The 12190-nt window shown below is 48.9% G+C and overlaps 2 protein-coding genes across 2 annotated transcripts; one reads left to right on the top strand and one right to left on the bottom strand.

The window, feature by feature from the left end:
- Positions 1-787: 787 nt before the first annotated feature.
- On the bottom strand, positions 788-2516 carry PFICI_06361 (uncharacterized protein; the record flags this gene model as incomplete). The annotated part of the gene is made up of 5 exons (XM_007834942.1): positions 788-944; positions 1018-1184; positions 1267-1346; positions 1394-2423; positions 2475-2516. 5 exons carry the CDS (start codon positions 2514-2516, stop codon positions 788-790), a joined length of 1476 nt encoding a protein of 491 aa, XP_007833133.1.
- A 1834-nt stretch (positions 2517-4350) lies between these two features.
- On the top strand, positions 4351-7523 carry PFICI_06360 (uncharacterized protein; the record flags this gene model as incomplete). Its single annotated transcript, XM_007834941.1, has 3 exons — positions 4351-4610; positions 4668-4977; positions 5031-7523. 3 exons carry the CDS (start codon positions 4351-4353, stop codon positions 7521-7523), a joined length of 3063 nt encoding a protein of 1020 aa, XP_007833132.1.
- Positions 7524-12190: the final 4667 nt, after the last annotated feature.

Here is a 12190-nt window from a genome sequence, read left to right as displayed (position 1 = left end):
CTGCTTGGCAAGTGGCTGAGCCTCGATTGAGTTGGGGGGCTTGATGGAATGGCAATCGCACAGAATCGTTTGATGTATGTACTATCTCTCGCCATCTGTCATACATAGAATCCGGGTTATGATTGAGCCAGAGGCCCTGGCTATTGGGCCTTTAGTGCCCTGACTCCTATTTCGACACTGGCGCCATTGATGAAGAATAGTGGAGAAGGAGCCAAATTGCGACAATCATGCTGTTCAGCGAACTTTGGAGAAACCATTTTCTGCCAACTAGATTTTCTACTCTTTTGTGTTTTTCTTAGATGCATATATAGAGACACTGTATCTAGCCACATGTGCATTTTAGAACTTCCGCGCGGAGTTCTGTAGCGCCCGGCATAGCGTATTTACATGACTTCTGCGTCGTGCTGAATCTGGACTTCGGGATGCTAAAGTGGCCCGTTTCCGGTAGTCAAGTAGCGTACATAGCTAAAGTAGCAGTGAATTACTGTAGTCACTGTAGTCACACAATTTGGCATTTTTTGTACAAAGACTCGCTAGACTCGAGTAATGTAATCCTTTAGCTCGGTAAATCGTTGCGAGGGAGTTGTAGGTACGTCAATTTGTGCACATAGTAATGGTGGCTGATAAGCCCAAGTCGAAGTAATAATGTACACTCTATGAGGATCTATTTCGTCTTTTCATCCAAGCTCGTCAAGATACAAAAATGTTTATCAATACATATACAAGAATTGTGATGCCAAGGCCGGATGCTCAGGCCAAATCATATCCGTGAGGTTCGTCGCAGATTTCAATGTACCGGCGTCAACTTGACGTGCATGGCGCCTTTGTTCCATAGTGTCCAAATGTTCTGGTTGGCGGCCCAATCTTTACTCTCGTCCATGAGTTCCAGGTCAAAGTGCCACAAGAGTCGGGTCAAGATGAGGCGCATCTCTCCGTAAGCAAGGCTAAGAAAGCAGCAAGATTAGCTTCTCTGTATACGATTTTGGCAGGCAAAGAAGAAAAGAAATGGCTACTCACTTGCGTCCGATACAGTTGCGTGGACCGACGGAGAAGGGTTGGAGCACGTCTCTGGCGTCGCCAGCGAACTGGGCATCACCCATCCACCGCTCGGGGATGAAGCGCTGTGGCTCTACCCAGTTGTGCTCAGATTGATATGCCGACCATTGAGGTATAGATACAGCCGTCTGTGATCTGAGTTAGATAATTGTCTTTGCTTCGGACTGGCCCCAAGACGATATTTGACGGGGGCTTTTGCAGGCAGCTCACGTTTTGCGGTATCCAGTAGCCTTCAATCGAGGCGCCACCTGGAGGAGTCACTCGAGGCAGCCCGACGGGCACGGGAGGATCTTGTATTGATTAGCGATAATCTTCTCCATGCGTAGAGATAACTTACACATTCGAAAACCCTCGTCAAAGACAGCTAGCAGGTATTTTAGGTTGTTGACACTGTTTAGAGTAATCTCATCCTTGGAGGTGAAAGTGGTCCGTATTTCAGAGACGAGTTTATCGTATTTTTCCCGATTAGTCAACAATTGAAAAGTTGTTCCGCTGAGCTGTGTAGCTGTGGTCTCGCTGCCAGCAATGATGAGAATACTCGAGTTTGCAATGATTTCGTCAGTGGTCAATCCCTTTTCATCATTGTGTCGGAGGATATACGACATAAAGTCCTCGCGTTCCGTGTTGCCAGTCTCGATGCGGCGCAAGGCAGTCTTCCTGGTGAGTTCCTGGTGGTCCTGCAGGCTCTTTACGAGCTTGGCCGGAGTGAGAAAGGGAGCCAACCTCTTGAGCATTGGATATCTTTGAAACAATTGGTAGTAAACGCCATTATGGATGGTCTCGAAAATCATGGCAACCCAAGGGTGGTATCCTCCGCTTTCGAGACATCCAAAGGGCTCGCCAAAGGCCAGGTCACCGATAAGGTCAAATGTAGTAAAGTTATACCAAGAGACTATGTCGAGTGCCTCTTGTTTTGAAGCCTTTTCTGCCATTTTGGCGATGAAGGCATCAACGTACTGATTCATTACGTCCTCTTGGTTGCGCAGAGCTTTCTCTGAAAAGGCGTGTGCCAGAGAGCGACGCATGCGCTTATGATCAGAGTCGATGGCCTGGATGATCTGTGACTGACCAGGCTTTGGTTCGCGATAAGCTAGGTAATCTTTGGAAAAGTTCTTTGATGTGTTGTTCTGGTGCCCGTAAATGGTCTTCCAAGCACCGGCTGTAATAAAGGAGACATCGCGAGGTGTGTACCGAACTGCGGTGCCGTATTGATCATGCAGCTGCTTCAATCTATGCGGCCATCGACCTTGCACAAGATGATAGAGATAAGGAATATCGGTGGCGGCATAAAGTCTCGGGCCTGGGACTTTGGCGAGAGGATGGAAATAGGCTCGATAAACACCACGGAGAATGAAGAGCGCGACCGACTGGGAATTTGGTTAACGACATGACCTGATAGTTTAGACCATTGAACGCACTATGGGCACCACTAAGATGGCGGCTAGATGAAGGTTCAGCATTGTCGCCTCAGTGTTTGGGCACGCGATGCAATTGAGCTAGGTTAGATGATGCAATGTCGAGAGAGAAGAGTATGGCAATCAAAGATTCGAAAACGAATGTTGCCTTGTTTCTTCTTCTTCTTCTTCGGATGGATGCTATATATGCTGTAGACGCTGTAGATGGTCTTTCGTCGTATAGAGGCAGTGCATAGGTACTAGGCAGTGAAGGTTCGTTCGCATTCGCATACCTATTTCCTTCCTATGCTAATTCCATGGCACGTCGCAGGACCGGACCCCTAAGGTGTTGTGTCTATTTTTCTAGCAGAATCCACTTTGTGCATCGGCAGCCCGCGACCCCGGGACCCTTTATACCAGAAATCGGGCTTGCACAGAAGGACACATATCAAGCCCAACCCAATAGAGTTTGCATCCAGTGGCATAGATAGAACAGGCATTCCCACCCACAGTCCAGAAAAACAAGACGACTGTGCGTTGCGACTATTGGGAGCAGATCTCCCCTTAGCGAGTCTTGGACCCTGGCTAAGTCGACATGGTTCAAATGACGTATCCACGACCTGGACGAAATACAAGACCAGGATATGATATTGCCCTTGTCACATTTTGCAAAAATCACAATGTGGGTGAATATCTACGAATTGTGTCAGTAGTCTTTGATAATATGATGAAAACGTCAAACATGAAATGCTGGTGTGGAGGATGGGGAAGACAAACAGTGTCTATCATCAAAGGAGCAAGTCGTGGCGTTGACAGTAATGAACGAGGAAAAGAAATGAGATACGCTGTACGATAGCGAACCCGATACCGACAGCCACGAGTGCCAGGTGGGTGGCTTACCAGGTCTGCAGTGGATGTGGCACAGCGCCAATTGCCCATTTACTACCTAGGTTGCGCCAATCATCGGTACAGCATTTCGACAACACGACTTGAATGTACGTATATGGCCTCCCGCGAATCTTCTCGGACCGATGTGAAACATATCTTGACTCTTTTGCTTGGTGAAATCGGCACGCACGAGCATAGAAGCTTTCCGATTGCTAAGCGGGTTTGGGTTTGGGCTTGGGGGGGACACATCCTGGGGCCATTTTGGCGCCCTTGCACAAAAATTTAGCAAGGCACCTCGGCATTCTCTAGTGCCCGACGGGATTCTTGACGTTTAGTCTGGGGCTTTCAGCGGGTTTAGGACTTGGAATCGAGAAGCGCACGCTGATCAATCCCGGCGCCGGCTGCTCAAAGCTCCCCGACAAGGCGGCTCGACTCAACCTGGATACTGTTGACACTACAGATTACTTGCATTCGACCTAGACATGACTGGTCTACTTGATACCTATTTTGGGATATTGTTTCCCTCTTAAACTGACATTCTGGTCTCCTAGCAAAGCACTTTGATCCTAATCATGACTGAAACAAACGACACGAGTGACTTTGCTGCATTACGAGTCATTTGGGCTTTATATGCTGAACTCTATTCTGTCGTTCCACCATTTCTTGCTACTGCTGCCCCCAAATTCAATCGGCGTGACCGTTGCGCGCACACTAACGAATCTGCTCTCTGAGTCTCCACTACAGGTAGTTATGAAAAACGGGGAGTCGCTGCGGTACCTTCTTGACTAGCAAACTAGCTTCTCTTACTACCGTATATAGACAAACTGGCACGCACTCTGATCAGGACTGTCTCTCCTTCTTGCGACATTCCAGATCGATTTGTTTTGGCTTCGTTCAAACACGCTCTTTAATTCCTTTACTCATTTTTTTCTTTTTCATTTCCGCATATTAACTTTCGCTATTTAATCAGGGCAGGAGGAAGAGCACAGCTGGACAAAAAGGTGTCGTCAACATGGCCGCCAATGATGCGCAGGCTAAGGAGTCGCCGCCTGAGAAGGGCCAAGTCAATAACGGTCCACACCCTGATCAGATTGATCAATACTTCGAAGACACGGCCAAAACTCCGCGAAAATTCTCACAATTCTTCAGCCATTTCAAAGCCAGGGATCTCAAAAACCTCTTTAAATCGTCACTCGCCGTATGGGTCATGACCATACTGATCTTTATCAATCCTACACTCAACACCATTGGACAAGCGACTTTCTTTGGATGGTGCGGCAACCTCACTCTTGCTCAATTTAGTTGGCCCGGATGCTAACGGAGGAATAGCGTCGTCTTGTTCATCGTCCCGCCGTCTGGCGTGGTCTTCATTCATGTGCTGGCTGGCTTGACGATCTGTATTGGTATGGCTTTGGCTTGGGCATGGGGAACAATCACCATGAAAGCAGCTCTGGCCACTCGACCTGCGGCGGATCTTCAGGCTCAATATGCCGTCCTCCAGCAGGCAATCGCTTCGGGATCTATTCAGGCTTCTGGGCAATCTACGGCGTTGCAAGTGGCCATCTACAATGGGCTTTTGCTGGATACGCGCGTCACACTGACCTATTTCTGTATGATGGGATTGTTCATTTACTTGATGGTGAGTCTATCACAGACCCAGCTTCAATCAAGGCAAAACTGACGTACATCAAGGCGCGGATACGAGTCGTGGCACCAAAACTCACTCTGGTTGGCATATTTTCCATGATTATCGCCGACATTTACATAACGACCGCTCCACTACTTCCGACATTCCAAGGAACCATCCCTAAAACCTTGATCCTACCTACTGCTATTGCGGTGGGTATTGGAATGGTTTGTAACATTCTAATCTTCCCCCAGTCGACGTCATCCATTGTCGTCGATTCCATGAGCGACATCTTGTCCCCAATGCCTGACTTCGTCCGAGCCTTTGCGCACTCGCTCGGCAACACAGCGCGTAACTTCGACACGAAGCAGATTGAGCGATTGCAATTGAAACTGGCTGTGGCCTACAAGAGTGCAGATGCTTCTGCCAAGTTCTTGCCACTGGACTTCTCTTACATCCATTGGAGTCCCAGCGATGTCGGTTCACTACAAAAACCGCTGCGAGGTGTTCTGGTTGCATTCGGCGAGTTAGTTCAGCTGCCTATCTCCAGGGAACGCATGAGGACGAAGAAGGCCGCATTTGAAGAGACGGTCAAGGATCTTATGGGTGAAGATGCGACCGACTTCAAGTTTCCGGTTGCCCACTATCAGATTGCCAAAGTACTTGCGCTGCGGGAAACGTCGAGACATCCGGATATAGATCGATTGATCATGGAGACTGCCACAATACTCACGTCATGTGCTACACCTCTCTTGGAGACTTGGTCGCACGGTATTACTGTGGTTATCCAGGCCTTGCAAGGTGCATTCGACAAGGGCCCAGTCAAGAACCTGACAGCTCATGAAGAAACACTGCAATCGCTAAAGAACCTGGCAGAGACCTTTACCGCCGACACTTCAGAGAAACTCCTACTTCCCCACGCTCATCTGTTCGATTCGGATGGAAACCTGAAAAGCGAAGAGGAACATGACCGTCGCGTGTTGCTGTCTTACATGCTAGGGCTCTTGTATCAGGAGCGCATCATTAATATTTCCAAGGCTCTCGAAAATCTCCTGCAAGAAATCATCAATCTGGAAAAGGCACGAGAGCGTAAACGGGTATGGGCACCCGCCCAGCTGGGTAAACTGCTGTCCTGGGCCTCCTCCAAGGACGACGCGACTCCGGGTATGCCGGGAAATCCAAACTCCACACCACCCACCGCCGCCGCTACCAAACCTCGTCAACGAAGCGACGCCAGCCGGTCCTTGTCCACTTCAGCATCCCCTACTCTGGCAGGTCTGGACGGTGCAGCGCGACTTGAAGATATGCGGGTTCCCCGTCATCGTCCAAGGTCAATGGCCAGCAAGATTCTTCTCGACATTGTCAACTTCTTTGGTAACGATGCAGGAGTTCACGCCGCGCGGACTCTCATCTTGAGTATTGCCTTGGCTGTTCCCGCGGTCATCACAACCTCATCTGGATTCTACTACCGCGAAAAGGGTCTCTGGGCCTTGATCATGGCCCAAATGGCCATAGTGCCCTACACATCCGACTTCATTTCGGGCCTTATTCTCCGACTTACCGCCACCGTCGCCGGCGGAGTCATCGGCCTGGTCTGCTGGTACATTGGCGCAGGGTCCGGGTCCGGCAACCCCTACGGCATGGCGGCCGTCATGGCCGTGGCCATTGTGGTGCTCATGTACTGGCGCCTCTTTGCGCCGCAGGAGCAGCTCCAGGCCGGCATCATGCTGACCTCGACGCTGTACCTGGTCGTCGCCTACAGCTGGAACGACACGCACAACCCGACCTACGGTAATCCCGGCGTCGGGTACAATGTCTTTTGGCGACGCCTCTTGTTGGTCCTGATTGGTTTTGCCGCTTCCGCCATCGTCATGTTTCTCCCGCGGCCGCCCTCTGGCCACAGACATTACCGGGACCTGCTGTCGAGCCAGCTCTCGTCCTTCAAGGAGCGTTATGCCCTCTTTGTGTCCACGTGGGAAGATCCACCCGCCGACCTTGTCGAGGTGGTCGAGAGGGAAGGGTTGCTCTCGCAAGAGGTTCTCGAAACTTCGATACAGCCCATGACGCTGCTCAAATTCGAATTTTCCTCCAGCAATCTTGACTCGCGAACCCTTGTAGCAGTGGGCAAGTTGTGTATCGATTTGAACACAACCATTACCCAACTCCTGGTGTACGCCAGGCGGTTAACTTCGGAACAGCGGGCGAGGTTTATGCTATACACCGGCGCCAACGATGAAATCTTCGTCGCCGATCTGATGGCCGTATTTTCACTCGTACAAGGAACTTTGAGTACTGGCAAACCCTTGCCTACAATCTTGCGAACACCCTTGGTCAGCAGGTCATTGGGCAAGGCCAGACGCAACGGCCCAGACGAGGTCGACGGAGGAGCCAAAGAAATGACAGCACGTGAGATGTTGACAGGGGACAGTGGGAGGAATTGGGCCAGCGCTGTCGGTGCATTCATCTCTCTTTCGGCAAGGATTGATGAGCTAGTCATTATTTTGAAGAAGGCTGTGGGCGAGGAGTTTATGATTGACTCTACGGCGTTGGCGGTATAGAATTGGACATGACCAGACATATGGGATTATTTGCACGTATAAGTAGTAAAACATTCGAGCGAACTTTCCCCCAACAAATCCAAAAAAAAAATCTTATGTATTGGCTAAATATGGCATGACAGAGGATGCGGGACGAATATGTCCCAATCCACTTTTAATTCCACATCAGAGTATCAATTGATAGGTACATGGCGCGAGGTCTCCAATAATTCTGTCCGCTACCGACCTTATCATAGCAAGTGCGTCCTCAATTAGCCAGTGTATAGCTGTCACCCGTTGAATCTTCTTTTTAGTGGGTGTGGTCAATCTAAGCATCTGTCCTGTATATAGGTGAAGTATTCGATAGGCTCTGACTATAGTGATGAATTAGTTCCAGACCATCTTGAACCACCTTTAGTTACTCTCTGCCCGGTGTTTCTGGCTGATATAATCAAGAAACAAGCATGATGAAGTCCGAAGGAGGCTGTCGAAGCACTTTTGTTTACCAGCATTCCCTGATGCTGAGGCAGTCAGTTAATCGTATCTCCCACAATTGGCATAATATACTGAATGGACTTACGGAATGGGGAGGAAAAGTAAACCCGGCCTTGACGACGGAAGGGGTGGATTAGAAACACTGCCAAAACTAAGAATGTTCCACGAAAAGAAGTGTTGAAGGGACGATTTGTAACATTCCTCCCCGAAAAGCAATTGCTGGCTCCGGATCAGGACAAAGTACTGGTGCAAATCTGTTGCTATTCCCAATTGTGATTCTTCCCAACAGCTACAATAGATACGACTTCGAGGCGAGTCGTCCACGACCTCATTCCGACGTGGTGTGCTTGCAAGGCGAGGCAGGGTTGATATAGGCGCTTACCGACTAATGGCTCGTGGTTGTACAGTGTAAGCGAGGCCGATTAGCAGGCTGCAGTTCTACGACTGGCGACCATGCAAACTAATGCTGAACCCCATGTCTGACTGGCCGTGACCATGGCCATGAACGCTATTGTGGTCTTGGCCGATGACTGATACGACCCAGATACCAAGGTCCAGGACAGTGTACTCAGGTCACGGCCATACGGAATAGCCTACACACAAAGAGGGGGACTTGTGAGATAGACGGGAGTTGGCAAGAACCGGGATTGGGCAAGTCGATTGTAGATAAAGACCCATCATACCTCGGGCGCCAACGCAGCCAAGAACCTTATTGTTTTGACAGGGGGTGCATAGAATGTGTGGCCATCGAAAGAAAGGTGGATCACTGCCGGGCTTCTTGTTTTGTTTCCACACAGAAGAATACTTAGGCTTCGTGGCAATTTACACCGGGATGCAAGAAATGGTAACTGTGACGATCCGTGTGATCCGTGCTGGCCAGCCTGGGCCCCCGTTCCCCACCGGCTTATCCGGAGCTGTAGATAAAACCGTTCCGTAGCCGAGCATCACTTTAAGCTGCTCGTCTTTAGATCATCATTTAATCATAGGGTATACATAGCAAAGTCCATTATTGTCCATTGGTGCCGTAACCAGGGGCCGGAAACCCTGCCAATAAAGATTGAGGTTCGGAAGCTAATGCAGCTATTAACCTTGAATCAGCAATGGCGCCCCCACGTTCATCGAGCTTGTAAGTGTCATAAAGACCGGCGGTTTAGATGGTTTTCAACTGTTGATTGCATAATAAATATATATAATGGCATAATTTAATATAAAGCTGGAAGCAACTCGCCTTTCCCGGTGTAAAGCAGGTGGCTTAGCCTTAAATGCAATAATTAAAACACATATTAGATATTCCTAAGATAATTATGGTGTGGCTAATTGTTAAAACAAACAAAAACTGCCCGATTAGAGCCTCGGAGACTTTATGCGAGAGATGCTCCGACGGCAACCAAGAAGAGTATATAAAGCGAGCTTAGTTCGAAACGCTAGACGTCGTTCAATATGGCGCGGTGGTATAGCACTCTGCAGGATTAAATTCTCAAGAGGTCAATGGTTTTTGACCCCGAGCTGCCCACAAAGTATGAAGATTGACCGGGAACCCCTTTGGAGCCTAATGTCAGTATCTGCCCTTGGTTACTATGTATTGCATTAGAATCCCTGCTGAGTCTTCGCGCGCTTATGGGCCCGCCCTTACCAGTGTCGGGGAAGTTCTTCCGGTTCGATCTCATGTTGCAGGATGCGAAGCCTAGATCTTGTAAAGTCGTGGTGCTTCCCATTGAACCAATGTGACTTAGAATACTGTATAATACCTAACACTCTCGGCTATACGAATTGATAGTCCGAGACGATCTAAGGGCTCATGCTACACTATATGATTGGTTTGCACTGAACGACCTCAACCGTATGCACCACTAGTGTAATCTCCCCTGAATCTCCCCAGATTGCCGTGCCACCACCACTAATCACCGGGAATAATAATCGCGATCTGTGTACGATTGTGGCTTCGGGTCGGAATCGGCTTGCTCTGAAAACTCGGTCCCGAAAGCTATATGCGTACACTAATATCTGCTGTATAGATTATAAAGCGACGCAAATGCCTTTTCTTCTTCCTTTTCCGCGGAGTGGAGCCAGCCTTGGTCTATGATGGACTAGGTGCCCGGTTGAATAATGATTGATAAGTGAATATTGTGGCAGGGTGTAAGAACGTGAGGGCGAGTAAGAGTGATAAAATAGCAACGGTAGGTGTATTTAGTACAGAAAGCAAAAGCCTGCCTAATCTCAAGCAGCGGGGTAGCGCTATAGTGACTATATTTCATTTCCTTCGCTGAAACGGCGAAGCATAGCCGTAATCCCACGTAGGCGGGTTCCCCGAATAGGCAACTCTTAACCTCCCCCTCCCCCTCCCCTCCCCCTCTTAACCGGGAAAAAAAAAACCGTATTCCCCTGCAGGATTCTAAAACCGGGTTTAATTCTCTAAAGATACCACCTAGAGTTAAAATCGGCGCAAGAATTAGAGCTCTGTGGCAAAGAGTTGGGAAAGGCAATGTGGCCGTATAGCCGAACCATGGTATGGTTGGGATTCAAGCCGTCAAATTTGGATGTCCTGGCTGATTTCCCCCCGAAGACGTCGGCTCAGTGTTCGATTTGAATTGTAAAGGCTATGGACCCAACTACTGCCGCGATGTCATGGATAATCGGCTGTCCACGATCGTTGAGCTCTCGATTCGACGGCGGATAGTCTCCTGATGGCACCGTCACCTTCGCCACGCCACAGGAGAAGTCCTGAGAACCGATCTCCCCTAGATCCTGTTATTCTGCGTCGGCAGTTGACCGGATGTCGCCGTGAAGATGACCGGCAGCCGAGACGCGCTGGTTAACCTCGACCAAAGTATATGACTGTACAACAGTGTCCAAAAAAAAAAAATGGCCAGAACTCAATGGGAAGTCGACGCACGGGTTCCGCTGAGAGAATGTCAAGTTGGATGGCTATACTACTCCTCAGGATTTTAGATACGGCGCATCGCCTTGGTTCCAATGCATACCATGCCCACATGGCCACGTTTACCAGTCAGCTTATCCTTAGCATATAATCTCGGTTTCCTTCGTGGGAAACGATGAATGCTTTTATATCGAAAAAGTTCTGCCACTTTAGTTCAGTGTGAATAATAATATATTATATTTGAATTCGATGAGGGTGACGACTATCGGCGTCTATTTGAATAATGGCGTTTCGCCACGTGAGTGGTATTACATTTTAGGCGTGACGAGGACCATGGCACTCCACGAAAACCTTCCCTTTCGAATTCCCGTCCTCTCATTGTTTCTCTTCTCTTGTGTTGAAGCACGGATAATCCATATTGAGCGCTGACTATTATGTACGTGCGTACTTGGTCAGATCCACCTAGTATTCCGCTAGTAGCATGGGCCGAGCCGCATCGTGCATTATTAGCCTCCTAAGATGAGTGACGGGGAACCAGGGTAATCGGAGCCGATGATGCAATAATCACCTTGCATCGATTTCTAAACACCTCGAACCACCTCGGGGTCGAACCCTTCCTGAAAGTCAAAATCTACAAGGCCTGAAAGATGCTCCACAACGTTGTGACATAAAGATGAGGGACACACAGGATCATCCAACCATATTTAGTTAATCCTTTATTTCACGGAAGTAAAAATATTGGGGATTATGCAAAGGTTGGCCGATTAGTTACTGTGTGTATTAGACCCCCCTTAATCACCTAATCACCCAATTATGTAGTGACCTAAGAAATCCATGATGGCTAACTGCGGCACCGTCCTAACTAGCGAGGAGGGCACACTGCGAAGACAATCGCCATGAGCTTACACGTTGCTAAATAGGGGAGGGGAGGGAACGAGCTTCGATGAAGTCGACTGTAGACCGAGGACTCTGAATACCTTCACGTAGAACCTGGCCTAGCACGCCGCGTGCCCCACGGGAGGCCCTGCTTGAGCTCGCTACGCGAGCCGGCCCCGGCGTTAAATACCACTACCTACCTACCTACCTACATAGTGACCCAAAGAAAGAAAAAAGGGATTAGCGGCTCTATGCGCGTCTCGACTACCTATGTTTTTAATCGGGGAAGTAGTCCGAAAGTTTAAAAAGTTCGATGTATTTCGTGCCAAATCTATATCAAAGTCCTTTGAAAAAGCGAGAACCTAGCACGCACTTCCAAAATGCATAAAAGTCGCCTTTAATTCATTAAGTTAAAGAAGCGATGCAATAAAGAAGCGAT

This window comes from Pestalotiopsis fici, assembly GCF_000516985.1.
Source record: "Pestalotiopsis fici W106-1 unplaced genomic scaffold PFICI_Scf_4, whole genome shotgun sequence".
In the NCBI taxonomy this organism is placed as follows: Eukaryota; Fungi; Ascomycota; class Sordariomycetes; order Amphisphaeriales; family Sporocadaceae; genus Pestalotiopsis; species Pestalotiopsis fici.
The sequence above is the reverse complement of the archived record's forward strand: the minus strand, read 5'-3'. Positions and strand labels throughout refer to the sequence as shown.